We start from the raw sequence: 18,935 nt of genomic DNA on the forward strand, positions 1-18,935 counted from the left end.
CTAAGGCCAAGAAATGTGTTTTTCTTGGGTATACTCAAAACTAGAAGGGGTATTGTTGTTATGATCCAGTGTCGAGGAACGAGTTTGTCAGTATGGATGCTACCTTCTTTGAGTCTACATTTTTTTTTCTTTGGTGGTTCTCCTTAGGGGGAGTGTTTTGGGGAGGAGACTTCACAGACTGTTCCTCTTCCTATTCCTTCATCTAACCCATCAACTCTAGTCCTACTACCTAATCCACTACAACCTGCCTCATAGTTCTTTCAACACCAACACAAGGGTTGACTCCACACATGCTCCTGTGGAAGAACCCGCACCACTCTCTACCAGTCCATCTAAGATTCTAGTTCCGGCTGATACAATTCCAGGTATTTCCTTTGAGCCAATTATTGCCTCTAATCCCACTGGTGATGTTTCTATACCTAACACTGATGTTGCAGCTAATCTTGATCTCCCCATTGCACTCCGCAAGGGAAAGAGAAAGTGTACAACTTACGTTTCACACCATTTCTCTTATAATGCCCTATAACCTTCCTACCATGCCTTCCTTTCTTCCCTAGATTCTATGTCTATACCCATGAATGTTAGTGAGGCTCTCTCTAAACCTAAGTGGAGAACAACTATGATAGAAGAGAAATGGTTAAGAACCAAACAAGGGAGATAGTTGATCTTCCTACAAAAAAGGAGACAGTTGGATGTAGATGGGTGTTCACTGTGAAGTACAGGGCTGATGGAAGCATAGCGAGGTATAAGGCAAGGTTGGTTGCAAAAGGGTAAACATAGAACATGGTATAGATTATCTGAAGACCTTTGCACTAGCAGCTAAGATGAGCTCAGTTCAGATCCTCTTGTCTCTAGAAACTACTTATTCATGGCCCTCTTCCAGCTTGATGTTAAAAATGCATTCCTGATTTGTAGGAGGTATATATGGACCTTCCAGCTGGTTTCTATAAGAATGTTGGTGAGGGAAAAGCTTGCAGGCCAAAAAAATGTCACTATACAGTTTAAACACCTAAGGCATGGTTTGACAGGTTTAGGGGGGCATTAATCCATTTTGGATACACACAAACCCAATCAGACCACATTCTCTTTGTGAAGAGGAGAGAAGCACTTGCGTCAATACTGATTGTGTATGTGGATGATATAGTTGTTACAGGGAATGATCTGAGGGAGATTGATGCACTCAAGAAGTCACCACAGCAAGAATTTGAGATTAAGGATCTAGGTGAACTAAAATATTTTTTGGGGATTGAGGTTGCAAGATCCAAGCATGGGATATTCATCTCTTAGAGGAAGTATGTTTTGGACCTACTGCAGGAAACTGGGAAGCTAGGAGTGAAACGGACTGATAATCCTATTGACATGAACCACAAGATTGATGCTTTGGATGATGAGTTGGTTAAGGATGTTAGGAGATATCAGAGGATGGTAAGCCAGCTACTATATTTATGTATGATACGCCCAAGCATTTCCTATCCTATTAGTATTGTGAGTCAGTATATGCATGTTCCTTAGGTTCAGCACTGGGAAGCCATTAATAGGATACTTGCATACCTAAAGAAGCATCTGGGCAGAGGAATTCTATTCTCATATCATAAGAAGTTGAAACTGGAGCCCTATATAGATGCAAATTAGGCAGGTTGTCTAGATGACAGGAGATCCACATCAGGGATATGCACCTCTATGGGAGGAAATCTGAATTCATGGAAGAGTAAAACATAGTCAATGGTGGGTAAGTCAAGTGCAAAGGCCAAATATAGATCCATGGCCCATAGTGTTTCAAAATTACTTTGGGTTAGATCATTGCTAACTAAGATTAGAACAGATGCAGAGGAGCCCATGATGTTATATTGTGACAACCAAGCTGGCTGCAATCAATATTGCCCACAATACAGTTCGGCATGACAGGACAAAAACACATTGAGGTTGATAGACACTTCATAAGAGAAAGGGTGACAAATGGAGATGTCAGCTTGCCTTATCTCTCCTCTAAGTTACAATTAGCTAATGTCTTCACCAAAGGGGTTGCAAAGAACAAGCTTGAACATGACCTACGCAAGTTGGGAATATATGACATTTACTTCCAACTTGAGGGGGAGCGTTGGGGATTTGTGCAGATCTGTTAGTTGTTTTCGTTTATTATTTATTTATATAGGAAGTAGGGACCACAACATTCTTGCTGGAATCCTTTGGAGTGATGCTTTTTAAGTTTTTTATGCAATTTTATGTGTTAGTTGCCCTATAAGGGCATATTACGCATTGTACTTATTTTTTACTTAAAGTATAAATACCAATGGGAGAGGGCAGCCAGATCTGCTTGCTCTCTCATTCTTTTCTCTATTCTCTCTTCTCACAAAATCTCTTCTTTTCTTCATATTTTTCTACAGACTTTTATTTCTGCAGATTTCTATTATCTACTCTTAATACTTTTCCCACTCATCCATCTCAAATATTACATTTTTTGTTACGCTCGTTGTTGGACATTTTTCTTGATTGCTCAACACTCAACTCCATGAAACATTGCTTCCCTTGTAACTATTTCATGAAACCACATTTTTTCCCTTCTATAGGTGATATCCTCCTCAATCTCTACTTTGTTATGGATTATCAAACCAAGGTAAGAAAGAGGTCATGCTAAGATCCACAAAGTCCAAATACAAAAATGGAGTTATGAACATGGACATAGATATGAGAAATGGGGATGTGACTCTCCCTTTCCTAAAATTCTAGACATGGATATAGGTAGGGGTATCCCATGTAATATGCCTAAATATGCATTTATATCTAGTTTTTTAAGTTAAATGTCATTTCCCAAGACTTATATCTTGCCGAATTGAATTAAATTTATAATATATGCAGATATTAAGTCTAATTTGTTAAAATATACCACTTTACATATTTTAAATATTAATGCTAGAGTGCATCTAGAAGTATCCATATCCAATAAGTATCAGATACAGCATCAAAATGCTAGGCAAGTATTGGTATCTAAGTATCATAGATTGAGATATCTCTTGGCCTCCAATCCCAAAGTATACCCCGATTTCTGTTCCTATTATTATTAAATTTACATTGCATATATTCTGTTTTGGTCCTACTTATTTTAAAACCTCTTGTTCTAATGCATACATCAATAAATCCAATTTTGCATTTGGTCTCATTTAATTCTATTGATTAATCAAAATTAGCAAACATACACCATGGGATCTCCTCCAAATATGATTAGTCAATTCAAACATGACTGACGCAAATAAATAAGGACTAGAGCCTTAGTGAAGTCCCACTGTAACTGGAAGCTCTGATGACTCTCTCAACAGGTGTTTTAACATTGGATGTTAGACCGTCATACATGTCCTTTTCAAGGTCCACATAAACCATTGTTTATCACATCTTCTCCTAAATTTAAAAATGTTCTAAGAACATATAACCACTCATGAGAAGGTACTATACCATTAAAATAGTGATGCATAACATTAATACATAACTAGATGCATATGTACATAAACATGCATACATATATGTATATGGAAAACACTAATTTGCTATATCAACCGAGTTATCTTAGCTGATTCTGAGTCAGAGGCCAGAACAAATCTAGTCATTCACTGAGTTTTCCTATTATGGTTGGAGAAATGTTTCATATTGCATACAAAAGTTTCATGTGGGTGTAGAATACCACATAGATTAAAAGGAAATTTCCTATAAATACTCTGGATAACCTGCAAAAGAAGAGACCTTACTTGTGTTTATCCCCAAACTGGTGTGTTGTGTGTGTAACCTGATGGTTTGAGGGGCATTCTTCTCCTTTATGTCTTTAGTTATCAAGGGGCTTAAATGTAAATTTTTATAGTCTAATACAAATTCTCCTCACTCTTCTTCTTCTTCCTTCTTCTCTTTTCCTTTATGTCAAAGTTGGTATGTCTAAAGATGGCATTTTCATCTACTAACGGAAGTATATGTTAGATCTTCTCACAGAGACTGGGAAACTTGGTGCTAAACCTGCTTCTACACTTATTGATGCCAACCATAAACTTTCAGCTAATGATAGTGAGCTCTTGGCAAATAGGGGGAGTGTTCCAGAGACTTTTGGGGAAGCTACTATACCTTTGCATGACACGGCCAGATATCTCATATGCTATCAATGTGATTAGTCAATTTATGAAATGGCCCTAGAGACACATATAGTTACTACAGAACGGGTTCTATGTTACTTCAAGGGAACTCCTAGAAAGGGTATTCTCTTTCTAGGCATGGACACATGAAGTTAGAGGCTTATACAGATGCCGATTGGGCTGGTAGCATTGATGATAGAAGATCTACATCGAGATATTGTGCCTTGGTTGCAGGGAATATTGTCTCTTGGAGAAGTAAGAAACAATCAATAGTAGCCAAATCTTCAATTGAGGCAGAGTATAAAGCAGCGGCACATGCAGTTTCAAAGTTCTTATGGCTTAGGTCACTTCTAGGGGAGATGGGTATTGCACATGATAAGCCCTTAATGTTGTACTATGATAACCAGACTACAATTAATATAGATCACAACTCAGTTCAGCATGATAGGACAAAGCATATTGAAGTAGACCGGCATTTTATAAGGAAAAGGGTGGCTTCTGGAGAAGTTTGCCTTCCTTCATTGCCTTAGAGCAACAGTTAGCAGATATTCTGACCAAGGGTGTGCCTAAGGCAAAGTTACATCACTATGTAAGCAAGCCGGGCATGATTGATATATATGCTCAGCTTGAGGGAGAGTGTAGAGAAGATGGGCCGAATGAGCCTTAGTTTCTTTCCTTTCTTTAGTTACGTCTATTTTTTTTAATGTTTATAAGTAGTGGGCCTTAGTTGTTATTATTATTATTATTATTATTATTATTATTATTGTTGTTGTTGTTGTTGTTGTTGTTGTTATTTAGTTACGTCTATTTAGTGCTAGCCGCCCTACTAAGGGTACACTTGTGCTCATATTACAATTAAGAGAATAAAAGCTAAGATTGGGGAACTAAGGAGAGGATCGAAGTTTCTCTTCTTTCTTCTCTTTTTCTTCCACCTTCTTCCTCCATTACTTCTTTCTCTTCCATCTTCTTCTTCTCTTCTATTTTCGTCTTTTTATTTCAAATTATTGCAGGTAGGATATACAACTCAATCCTTTGGCTGAAAACTCCAACCTTTTTGTGAATTATTCCTTTGATGATCTTTGGAAAAGATGGGCAGAAGTGGCCTCCATAGCCTCCGAAAAGATTAGATCACAGGCAGAATGGAGACCTCTAGGAGTGGTAAAGCTGAACTTTGACGAGAGCAATCAAGGTAATCTAGGGCCCTCAGGTATAGGAGGGATATTGAGAGATAAGGATAGTAACATTTTATCCCTATTTTCTGGACCAGTGGGAGTTAGTGACTCTACAAAGGCTGAGATACTGGCTACAATACAAGGAATACAAGTTGCAAACCAACTTGGAGTGTAGCACTTTATAATTGAAGGAGACTCCAAGGTGGTAGTGGGTTGGTTGCCGGATCCAAAAACAGTTTTCTTGTGCTACAAGGATCTTCTCAAGAAAGTTAATTGGCTTACCAGAAACAATGTCAGTAAGATTCCAATGGGTTAGTAGATCAACAAATGTTATGGCTGATTCTTTGGCTAAATAAGGGGTATCAAGGGGTGAATTGTTGTGGTACCTTATAATTGAATTTCCGTTAAGAGTGTGACTATATTCTCATTTCTTAGGATGATTGTACATTTTCTTCCCCTAAATAAAATTACCACTCATTTATCAAAAAAAACAAAATAAGTTTCCACAAAACAGATGTAAGGCCAGCTATACTGTGTAGAGCAGAGTCTTGGGCAGTCAAGAACCACAATGTCCAAAAAATGAGTGTGGCAGAGATATGAATGCTGAAATGAATGAGTGGAAAAACTCAAAAGGATAGGGTCAGAAATAAAGTCATTTGAAGGAACCAAGGAGTTGCCCCAATTGGTGATAAAATGAAAGAAAGTAGACTAAGATGGTTCGGTTAGATGCATACAAGACCATTGACAGCACCCATAAGAAGAAGTGATCTGTTGCAAGTTGAAGGGACTAGAAGGACTATAGGTGGATTAAAAAGCAAACGGATCAAAAGTAATAAGAAATGATATAAGTGCTCAAATTTTAACCAAGGATATAGCATTAAACAGAAAGGAATGGAAAGACCTTTTTCCCTCTCTTTACTCTCTTTCCCTTTATAAGGAAGAGCCGATTTCCAATTTTATTTCCTACTCAGACTCTTCTTTGGCCCTAAACTGGGATTTTGGTTTCCATAGAGGGTTACGTGATGATGAAAGTGCTTGTGTTTCAGATTTATTGTCTTCACTTGAACCTATTTGTTTAGATCCCCTCAAACCTGACACAAGAATTTGGACCCCTAACCCGAATGGTTTGTTCACTTGCTCCTCTTTCTTCAAGTCCCTTTGTTCCACTTCTGCACCTCAGAATTTCCTAGTTAAAGAATTTTGGACTAGGCCCATTCCCCCAAAGATTGTTGTTTTTTGTTGAGAAGTTTATTATGGTAAGATTAACCACCTTTGAAAACCTACAAAAGAGAAGACTAAATTGGTGCTTATCCCCTAATTGGTGTGTTCTTCGTAAATCTCAGAATGAGGATTGTCACCACATACTGATCTCTTGCTCCTTTGTTACAGCTGTATGGAATTGGATTCTTACGTTGTTTGAGTGTAGGTGGAACCTGTCATCTGATACTAGTTTGTTGTTTAGTCCATCTATTTTTGAATGGCACAAAAAGAGAGGGAGAATTATGTGGAAGTGCATAAGAGCAGCTTTGTTGTGGACAGTTTGGAAAGAAAGGAACACCAGAATCTTTTGTGAAAAAGAAATGAGCTTCTCGGAAGTTAAAGAATATATTTTGACAAGGGCAATTCAGTGGCTGAAAACTCTAAAGATCTTTGATGCATACTCTTTTGATGACCTATGGAGAAGTTGGTTAGCAGTGGCTAATACTTCTACTAGGAAGGACTGACATGGGGTTGAATGGATGCCACCAGGGGAGGAGTTTATCAAGCTGAACTTTGATGAAAGTAGCCGAGGAAATCCAGGACCTTCAGGCATAGGAGTGCTGAGAAACAAAGATAGTAACGTGATATCTTTGTACTCAGGTCCTACAGGTGTTGGAGCCTCTTTAAGGGCCGAGATACTGGCTGCTGTACAAGAAGCTTGCAAATCAGCTAGGCATAGAGCATCTGATTATTGAAGAGGATTCCTAGGTGATAATGGGTTGGCTGAAGGATCCAGACACTATTATTTGGGGTTTTAGAGATCTTCTCAAAAAGTTTAAATGGTTAACAAGGAATATGACAATCAGAGTTCAGTGGGTAGGCAGATCAGAAAATTCATTGGCTGATTCACTTGCAAATCAAGGGGTTTCCCGAGATACTTTATTTTGAGCTTCAGTGTAATTTCTTTTGTACTTATAATTCTGTAATTAGTTTTAAAGGAAAGGTCGCATCTCGTGCCTTTCCACGGGTTGCATGTAACTCTTATTTGCTGGTTTAATAAAATTTCACTCATTTATCAAAAAAAACAGGATTCATGTACCCAACCCCACATAGTTGGGACTGGGCTTGGATGAGGATGATGATTGCATACAAGAGTTTATATAGATTTTATCCAATAAATGTATCCATCACAGTTTTAGAAATAAAGAATGCAGATAATTATCAAGTGCCTAATATATAATGAAACAGGAAAAGGTACAATGCAAGTCAACCTGAATTCAAGCTGCACAAGCTCTCTTCCATCTGAACTCTGACCCAAACGAGGCCAAACATGAATTTCTACCCAGCCTTCTGGAGTTGGTGCATATCGGACCATATTCAACAAAAAATCAGCCAAGATCTGCTGAATTCTCACTTGATCACCATAAACAGCTAATATTTTAATTTCTTCTGGGATATCCCGAATTAATTGCACGCTCCTTTCCCTTAGAAGGAACATAACTTGGCTAACAATAGCGTTTATAACATTCCCAACTAAAAATTCAACCTTGTCAAGCTCCAGTGATCTGTTACCAAAAGCAAAAAAGATGTAAGTTCTAGTTCTGAACAGTAGCAAAAATGCACTAGAATATTTTAAGAAAACAAGGTACAGTAACTTACAGAAAGTCAGAAACTATAGTAATCAAAACAGTCTATCATATATATTTAAAAAAAAAAAAAAAAGCCTATCATATACCAAAAAATATAGAAAACTTAGGAAGAAAGGTATCAAAAAGAGTAAACCAGGATATTCTTCATGAGCATTTACAATATAGCAGTGAGTGAAGAGACATGATTGATTTAGAACTGTATCATCTGATGTTTAATCACTTTAAGATCTTACTTCTTTAATGGATGGCACTAACAGTCTAACATAAACCTTGCAGACAGAATGCAAATCTCTAGGTAAGTTATGTCAAAATCAAAAAGATTATCATAGATAGTGAAAGGTTTATCATTCTTAAACCCTACATAATCTTTGAACCAACATGATAAATTGATGAAAACATGTTGACATTGCTACAAGTTCAAAGAAGCAGAATAGGAAATAAGAACCCCATATGGGGTTCAAATCCCATCACTTTTCTTGAGATGATTTTATATTATTCTATAACCATCTACGGAGGGGTGATCATGAACCAGGCCGGAGCCCAGATCTGATTCTGGCATGGTTTCAAATGTCGCCAAATGTCACTAATGTCGCCCGACATATGTCGATGTCGAGGCTCAACAACATGAAAATGGATGGTAATATAAAAATTACATTATGTCGGTCGACATTTCCTATATTTCGGAAATGTCGACCAAATCAGTCCAAATAACCAAAAAAAAATACAGTTTTTCCTATTATGTCGACAAGATGTCGACTAATGTATATTAAAAATATAATATATTAGTATATTATATTAATATAATACAGTATATTAATATAGATTTTTCCATTAATATTTCTATTTAATATTTCAAATAAAATAACTATAAAAAGAATTAACAAAATATAAAAACAAAAGAATAAATTAATTACTTTATAATATAAAACATAAAATATTTTTCAAGTAATAAAATATTAACTAGTTAGTATTTTTTAAAATATTTATTAAAATCAGAAAATGTTTATTAAATTTTATAATAAACCATGTTCTACATTTAATAAAAAAAATAGAATAAATTTAATAAATTTTATACTAAATCATTATTTATTATAAATTTAGTATTAAAAATCATAATAAATTCATTAAGCTTTATAAGAAATCAGATATTATCATAATCTTAATACTACAAAAAGGAGAATCAGTTTATTAAATTAATAATAAAACATAATGTATTATAACTTTAATATTTAAAAAATCAGAATAAATGTATTTCTATTTACTAGTGTGAAATAAATATACTAGAATTTATAATAAATCAGAACTAAAAATAAGAAAAGAAAATATTAGATAACCTTGTAAAAACATCAAAATGCATAATAAATCAGTAAACCGTCATTTACTAATTTGTTATTGATCTTAGTTTCTTAGCTTTATATAATGGTTGGGAATAAGATAATAGTCTAGAAATATGTATTAATGCTTCTTTTATCATTTTACATAATATCTTTGCATATTTCATAATATTTCATAATATTTCCACAATGTCTCTAATTTTTACAATATTTCCCCTTGACATTTCCGACATATGTCCAATATTTTGGTAAGCGACATTTCCATCGACATCGACATTTTAAACCTTGGATTCTGGGATTATGCCCTTTATGTATAAAATATTAAATATATAGTGTTTTATATTATATATCATACAATATGTATATGAAATTTATTTTATACATTGTATAATATAAAATTTTATATATAATATGAATTATAGGTGTCATTAGGGGTGCAATCAAATCAAGCTAAACAGTTCGATGGTAATCAAGTTCAAATCTCAAGGTAAATTCAATCAGTTATTTCAACTCAAATTCGACCAATAAAATGTTCAGGGATGAAAGCTCACAAGTTGGGCTTGATTAATATAAATAAATATACATATATAAAACATATTAGTTTTTTGAGCTTTTAAACCGAACTTGAACTGGAAAATAGAGTTCAAATCGAACTTGAACATAGGAGTATTTTAGTCAAACTAAAGCCAAGACATGCCGACATTCAGCTTGGCTCAATCCAACTGCACCCCCTAGGTGTCATATTATGATATTTATATATATAATATACAATATAACATAAAATAATGAGTTCAATTGTAATACCAGACAAACTTGTAACCAATCAATCGGTATCATAAAAGTGGTAGCAAATCAGGTGGTTCTTATCAAATTCACTAGGGGGTTTGAATGGTTAAAGCCCTTTTGAGATCATGTTGTTCCGGCAGCATAGTTTTTTTTATAAAATAACACATATAAATATGTAGAAAAAATATATATGCAAGTCGGGTCAGGCTGAAAATGGTCACCCCCTACATCTGCTATACGAGTAAGGAGACATGATCTGTTATGAATTAGGAGCTAGGGGCAGACTAGAAAGGACATGGGTTAAATTGTGAAAAATGATTTTTAAGGGCCTATAATTTCACGATGGATATGGCACTGAACATATAGAATGGTGGAACAGGACATGTACTTGACCCCATATAATTAGGATAAGGCTTGGTTGAGTTGAGTTGAGTTAAGATCCATCTTGGCTCTAATTTTAATCTCATTAAAACATGTATCTAGTTAACTACACAAAGCACCAAAGTTACAAGCAACAACTTAGGGGAGGGGACCATCTGCAAATGAGTGAGATCAACAACAGTTATTCATACCAAGAGGTAATTGGACAGCTTGATGTAGCCAGCATAGTTGTTAAGGCACCTAGGTGATTCTAGGTGGCAATGGGACACCTAGTCCCTAGGCGATTCCTCGGCGATAAAAAATTCATAAAATAGAAAAGTGAGTTTTTCCTAGTTTTCTAGTTTTATATACAATTCAGCATGCATATTAAATGAAAAAAAAAAGTAGCAATTTTCTCTATTAGTAACATCAAATTTCCTCTCCAAACATGGAAAATCAACATATTTAGGGCAATTATTTCAATACTTTCAAAAATGAAATTAATATAACAAATATTTAATAAAGCAATTCCATATCAAACTAGCAACTGGTATAGAAGGTGTTTTCAGAGATATATCAAACTAAAACTGAACTTTGATGGAAGCTCTACAGGTAATCCGGGCCCATCTGGTAATAGGAGGTGTTTTCAGAGATATTGAAGGCAAGATAATGGCTCTGTATTCAGGTCCAGTTGGAGTTGGAGATTCCTTAAGAGTGGAAATCTTGGCCCTACATCAAGGAGTTAAACTGGGCAAACAGTTGGGGCTACAGCAGATTGAGATAAAGGGGGACTCCAAATTGGTAATTGGGTGGATGCAATCAGGGCAGCTGGGAATTTGGCAATACAGAGAACTGATGCCTTAGCAAAACAAGGGACTGTAAGGGAGAGGCTTTACTGGGCAGTGCTGTAATGTATGATGTTTATTGGATCAACCTCTTCTAATAGGGGTTGACTTCTGTATTTCAGTTTTAATTTATCTTTAATGAAGTTGCTGTTTCTGATAAAAAAAACACCAAACTAGCAACTAAAGAAGGTTATAGTTTTTTATGATAAAATTTAAGATAAAAAGTAAAAGAGAAAGAACAAGGGTGGAGTTGCTGTTTATTTAATATAAGAGAGAGAGAGAGAGAGAGTAGGAGAAAAACAAAAAAGAAAGAAACTTCTTTATATTTCTTCTTTTTTGCTTTCTCTTCTCAAAACCTTTAGATCTTTTAAATTTCAATGGTAAAACTTCAAAACAAAGTATAAATGATGCATATAGTATATAATAGAATGTAGTAGCATACATAGTAGTAAGATGCAACAATACCAATGGTATTTTAATAAGGCACCTGCCTTGTCATTTTAGTTGCCTAGGTAGGTGCCTTATCGCCCATAGGTGCCTAGCCGCCTAGATGGGCACTTAATTGCTATAAACAAGGCATTTAGGCAAGGCACCCATCCAAGGGCGCCTAGATGACACCTTGAGAACTACGGTAGCCAGTGCTTCTCTTAAAAGATCAAGACCAGTTCCTTGCCATCCACTAAGCTTCTCAGATGTGCTCGTGTTAGTGCCTTGGTGTTGGAAGGAGGAGGAACAGAAAAAATGAAGAGAAGGGTTTGGTATGAGAGACCCGACCCTCCATATGTTTTTATTCCTTAATGAAACATAATAGATATTTACAATAATGCCCTTAAAACATTGTGCAAATTACTACATGGCCAAACAACATGTAAATGTCAAGAAGACCCTTGTGCTTCTAAACACACTACTTCTAACACTCTCCCTCAAGTTGGTGCAAAGTAGAGGTGTTCACATTAAATGTCAAACCGACCAAACCAACCAAACCGGCCCGACCCAACCTAAGTTGGTCAGTTTCGGTTAGTATGAGAAAATAAACCGACAACTCTGTTACCAAACCAAACCAAACCGATCCTATATGTTTAATTAATTATTAATTAGTCCCTACCCTATATATTAAATGTTGATATATTTTATGTGTTTTGTTTGAACTTTGAAAAAAAATTGGTTATTTATGATAAAAACTAAAAAGTAAAACCAATACAAATATAATACAATGGTACAATATTTAATTCAGTTTTGTATAAATTTAAATATATATTGACCAAAAATCAGTTTTGGATAAAAAACTAATTGATTTAAATATATATTTTGATTTTGCATAAAAACCAAAAAGAAATAAACTTAAATATAAATAGATATTTTAGTTTAAAATATATATAAAAACCGACTAAACCGATAAACCAACGGGGCCCTTGACCTAAATTCAACTTCAGCACTTGACCTTGCTACTAACATCTTCTATTTCCCTCCATAAAAAGGAGACTGTTTCGAAGTTTCTTTCTCCCCCCATTCTCCCATTGTCTCTTAATTGGGATTTTGGGTTCCGTAGAGGGTTGAGGGATGAGGAATCGGTTTCTATCTCTGAGCTCTTACTTTTACTTGATTTTGTTTGTTTGGACCCTCCTAAACCAGATAGAAGAATTTAGTCTTTGACCTCAAGTGGCTCATTCTCTTGTTCTTCCTTCTTTAAGTCCCTATGCTCTACTGCTTCCCCTTTGTTGTTTCTAGTTAAAGAAGTCTAATCAAGGCCAATTCCACCTAAAATTCCCAGTTTTTGTTGGGAAGTGTATTATAGTAAAATTAACACTATGGACAATGTACAAAAAAAGAGACCTTATTCATGCTTGTCCTCCAATTGGTGCATTTTATGTAAAGTGCAGAATGAGGATTGTTATCACCTACTGATTTCTTGCTCTTTTACGTTAAATATTTGTCTTGTCTAGAACTGAAGTGAAGAAAGATAGAGGAGATAAAGAGAGAAGAGAGGAGAGAGATTTGAGAGCATCAAAAGTTGTTGGTGGCACCAGCTTTTTAATATTTATATTAGGGCGACTAAACATAACATAAGGACAAGGGGAATTACAATAGTATCCCTATAACACTAAAAGAAATAAAAAAACATAAGAAAAAACACTCTTTAATCAGTCTTTTAACACTCCCCCTCAAGTTGGGACATAGATGTCAATCATGCTCAACTTGTCACATAAATCATTGTGCCGCAAATGATGTAGCCCTTTTGTGAAGATGTCTACAAGTTGATCTTCGGAACTGACATAGGGAGTGCACACTTCCCCTTTAACAACCTTCTCTCTGATAAAATGCTTGTCTACTTCAATGTGCTTGGTTCTATCGTGTAGTACCGGGTTTGCAGCAATATTTATGGCTGCCTTGTTGTGACAATATAAAGTCATAGGTTCATCAACTGTAAATCCCAGCTCACTCAATAGATTTTTCAACCACATTATTTCAGCCACTCCATGAGATATTGCTCTATATTCAGCTTCAACACTAGATCTAGCCGCCACATTTTGCTTTTTGCTTCTCCAAGTCACTAGGTTTCCTCCCACAAAGGTAAAATAGCCACTGGTAGACTTACTATCATCAGTATATACTTCAACCTTCAGATGTCCATGCTTCTGGAATAACAAACCTGCACCTGGGAATTTCTTAAGGTATTTGAGAATTATTTCAGCTACTTCAAGATGGGAGGTCTTAGGGGCATGCATGAATTGACTAAGAACACCCACAGCATAAGCAATGCCTGGCCGAGTCATGGAGAGATATAATAGTCTTCCTACAAGCCTCTGAAATTGCTTCACATCTTTGATAGATTCACCTGGGCAATCACTTAATTTCTGATTAGGATCAATTAGTTTCACCCCCAACTTTCCTGTATCTTGTAACAGATCTAGGGCATACTTTCTTTGAGAAATGAAGATACCCTTTTGTGAGCGGGCAACTTCAATTCCAAGAAAGTATTTCAAAGGGCCTAGATCTTTCACCTCAAACTGAGTAGCAAGAAATCCCTTCAATCTTTGAATTTCATCTTTCCAATCACTAGTGATAACCATATCATCAACATACACTATTAGGGCGGCAATTTTTCCTTCCTCTCTTTTCACAAACAATGTATGGTTAGATTGGCATTGCTTGTAGCCCTTTTGTTGCACATCTACTTGGAATCTACTGAACCAGGCTCTTGATGACTGTTTTAGGCCATATAAAGACTTTTTAAACCTGCAAACCTTTTGTTCATTACCTTGAGCCTGGAAACCAGGAGGTTGTACCATGTACACTTCTTCTTCTAGATCACCATTTAGAAAAGCATTCTTGATGTCCAATTGGTGAAGGTCCCAATCGAAATTAGCAGCTAAAGAGAAGAGAACCGTAACGGAGTTCATCTTAGCAACTGGTGCAAAAGTTTCTGCATAATCCACACCATACACTTGAATGAACCCTTTTGCCACTAAACAAGCTTTATACCTTTCCAATGTGCCATCAGCTCTATGTTTCACTGTAAATACCCATTTACATCCAACTAGTTCTTTTCCCTCAGGAAGATCCACCAATTCCCATGTACCATTTTTATGTAATGCATTAATCTCTTCATTGCATTTGTCCATTCAGGCACTGAGAGAGCTTCTGGAAACACAATCTTTAAGGAATCAAAGGATAAATGACCAAGACGATTGTGTCATAAATAGGCTTGACTCTTAGACTCAGTGACTGCAAGGCCAACCTTATTCTCCAACAAGTAAACACCATCCACCATACGCCCTCTACCAATCACCTTCCCTAAGTCCAAATCCTGGATTACACAATGAGAAGGGAAGAAGGTTACTGAACAATTTAAAGAATTGGTTATACTACTAACAGAAAACAAATTAATAGGGAATTGAGGAATGTGTAAAACATCAGAGAGTGTAGGACCAGAGGGAAGAGAAACAGTTCCTTGACCAACTATGGTAGAGAATGAACCATCAGCCAGCCTAACTTTGTCTCTTCCAGAGAGAAGATGATAGGTCTGAAAGTAGGTAAACTTACCGGTCATATGTTTTGACGCTCTAGAATCAATTACCCAAGGAGAGTCAGAGGAATGAGATGATACATGGAGAGTTGTGGTAGAATTACCTAATGTAGACGCATATGAAGTTATGAAGGGGGGGCATCCATTTGGCGAATTGCCCTACCATAAAGCTCTAAATGATCATGGAAGGAATTAAGATTCCATTCCTTGACTTTTACTTTTAAATTCTGAAGCTTCATACGAAATCCAATCCCTTCCCACAGACTGGGGGCTATCCTCCTTCCACCACTCCTCAACCTTTTGCACAAACTCCGGGATCGTTAACCACATGTTCTTAAACCTAAAGGGAAACGGCCCCACCCCGTGTCCCTTGTCCGATACATATCGGCCAGTGATCTAAGATGACCCTGGGTAGTGTCCTGCCCACCATTTAATCCAATGTTCCTCCCAATCCCAAGACACAAGAAACCTATCCAACTTTGAGCACATAGGGTTCTCTTGACAATTAGTCCAAGTATATTTGTGTTGTCCAATCCCGATTTCCTTCAATTCAAATGTGTCTATAAAATTATTAAATCTTTTCATGCTGGTGGTTATCCTATGTCTCGGATTATTCAATTCAGCAATATGTCTGATCACATTAAAGTCCCTCCCAAGAACCACGGGGCTTGCCACAAACCTCTCACATCTGCCAGTTCTTCCCACATCTCATTTCTTTCCCTATATGAATTAGGCCCATAAACATTTGTCAACACCCAGTTAAAATTATCATTGAGATTCTACAATTTATTGACACTAAGAACCTAAGAGAATGGAGTTTAATGACAAATGGGCAAAGAGTGTATGGAAAGCCAGGGGCATTAGCTGGGTGGCGGCTCCATCGTGGGGTGCTTTCAGGGGGATTGTAACAATGTGGAAGAGGGATGTGGTTGAAGGTCTGGAGGAGTTGATCGGAAAGTACTCGGTTTCCATGAAGTTTAAGCAGCAAGAGGATGATTATATTTGGGTGCTCGCAAATGTTTACGGACCGAATGACTACAGAGAGAGAAAGGAGTTGTGGGAGGAATTGGCTGATGTTAGAGGGTTGTGGGATGGGCCTTGGTGCATGGGTGGGGATTTCAATGTGATTAGATTCTCGGAAGAGTCCAACAAGGTTAACCAGAGGGTGACAAAAAGCATGAGGAAGTTTAACAGTTTTGTGGATGCCTTTGAGCTTAAAGAGATTCCCCTAGCACATAAGGCATTTACATGGTCAAATCTCCAATCTAGACACATTTGCGCTAAGCTGGATAGGTTCATGCTCTCTTTGGATTGGGAAGAACATTGGGGAACCTTGGATGCTAGAGTTCTCCCAAGGGTGACCTCAGATCACTGGCCCATAGTGTTATGTAAGGAGGAAAGAAGGTGTGGAGGTTCTACCCCCTTTAGATTTGAAAATATGTAGTTACATCCAGGGTTTCCTAACAAAGTGAGGGAGTCGTGGCATGAGTGTAACCCGTTGGTGGAGTGGGAGGGGATGAGATTCCATAAGAAACTACAATTCTTGAAAGCAAGAATCAAGGAGTGGAATTTGATGGAGTTCATGAGGACAGAAGAAAGAAAGGGAGACTTGATGAAGAAGATTGAAAGCCTTGACTTTAAAGAGGAAAGGGGAGAATTTGTAGAGGAAGACAATGACCTCAGGAGAGAATTGAGAAGATAGTTAGAGGACTGCCTGCACAAGGACGAAATTAGCTGGAGGCAAAAATCTCAGTGTAAATGGTTGCAAGAGGGAGATAGAAACACTAAGTATTTCCACTCTCTAGCAGATGGCAGGAGAAGGAAGAACTTTATCTCCAAATTGGTAGTAGATGGAGTTGAGTTAGTACAGCAAGAGGAGATTGCCAGGGCCTGTGTGGAGCACTTCAAATCTATTCTAAGAAGGCCTGTGAGTAGAAGGGTGTGGGTAGAAGGTTTGGATTGGCCAGATGTAGGGGTGGAGAACAGGAGAATGATGGAAAAAGCTTTAATATAGAAGAGATCAAGGAGGCTGTGTTTTCTATGGATAGAACAAAAGCTCCAGGGCTGGATGGGTTTACAATGGCTTTTTATCAGGATTGTTGGGATATCTTGAAAGATGATCTCTTGTGGGTGTTTAAGGAGTTTTTCAAGAGAGGAATTGTCAATCCAGGTGTGAACTCTACATTTATAGCCTTAATTCCAAAAAAGAAAGATGCATCCCACCCGAAGGATTTTAGGCCAATAAGCTTGGTTAATTGCTTGTATAAGATCATTGCAAAAGTGTTGTCTTTGAGGCTGAAGAAGGTACTGCCAGATATCATTGCACACTATCAAGGAGCTTTTGTGAGTGGAAGACAAATTACAGACCAGATTTTAATTACTAATGAGAGTGTGGAGAACTTTAAGAGGGATAAGAAGAAGGGAGTGGTCTGTGAGCTGGACTCGGAAAAGGCTTATGACTTGGTGGACTGGGAGTTCTTGAGGAAAGTTTTAATTAAATTCGGGTTTTGGGCTAGATGATGTAAGTGGATCATGGGTTGTGTCCGGAATTGTCATTATTCAGTACTAGTGAATGGGACAGTAGTAGATTTCTTTCCAGCCAGTAGGGGTATAAGACAAGGAGACCCCCTTTCTCCTTTCTTGTTCATTTTAATTGCGGAGGTTTTGGGGAAACTGATTCACAGAGCAGATTCTAGGGGGCTCATTAGAGGCTGGAGGGTTGGGAGGGTGAAAACCCCCCTCACTCACTTACAGTTTGCTGATGATATGATGTTTTGAAGGTGGTAATGTGAGGTTTATTAGGAACTTAAAGTCGGTGATACAACTGTTTGAGCAAATGTCCAATTTGAAGGTTAACCTTGGGAAAAGCTGTGCAGTGGGGGTGAATTTGGAGGAGGGAGAGATCAAGGAGAGTGTTGAAGTGCTGGGGTGTGAAGTTTCGGGGTGGGCTCTGAACTACTTAGGATTACCATTAGGTGATAATCCCAAGAGAGAGAGTTTCTGGAACCCGGTGATGGAAAGGTTTGAAAAAAGATTGGTATCCTGGAAAAAGAACTACCTTTCTCTTAGTGGGAGAATTACACTAATTAAGGCCACGCTTGCTAACTTACCCATCTTTTTCATGTCGGTGTTTAAAATCCCAGTGAAGATTGCTAACAGATTAGAGAAGATAATGAGAGATTTCCCGTGAGAGTCAGGAGAAGAGAAGAGGGATCATAGAGTTAGCTGGGAAATAGTGTGTAGGAGTAAGTCATATGGTGATTTGGGGCTTGAGAGTATTAGGAGAAGGAATATGACTCTGCTGGGTAAGTGGTTGTGGAGGTTTCCTATGGAGAAGGAGAAGCTATGGGCTAGAATAGTGGCATGTACTCATGGGCTGGAGCACAATGGATGGGACGCTGGAATCAGAGCTAGGATCATAAGCAATTCTCCTTGGAAAGCCATTCATGACCT

At 37.2% G+C, this 18,935-nt stretch overlaps 1 protein-coding gene across 6 annotated transcripts in view; it reads right to left on the bottom strand.

Moving 5' to 3' along the window:
• Positions 1-18,935, bottom strand: part of LOC148861269 (phytochrome B-like) — a 92,642-nt gene that overhangs the window by 53,633 nt on the left and 20,074 nt on the right. For all 6 annotated transcript variants that reach the window (XR_016112814.1, XR_016112815.1, XM_088983953.1 and 3 more), the window contains one exon: positions 7,753-8,046. Coding sequence is in view for 4 of the 6 variants with exons in the window: in XM_088983953.1 (XP_088840079.1) it covers positions 7,753-8,046 (294 nt within the window). In the remaining 2 variants the exon portion in view is untranslated. The remainder of the gene's footprint in view (positions 1-7,752; positions 8,047-18,935) is intronic.

Source organism: Nelumbo lutea, chromosome 4, assembly GCF_056320005.1.
Source record: "Nelumbo lutea isolate HS-2025 chromosome 4, American lotus-T2T, whole genome shotgun sequence".
Lineage (NCBI taxonomy): Eukaryota > Viridiplantae > Streptophyta > Magnoliopsida > Proteales > Nelumbonaceae > Nelumbo > Nelumbo lutea.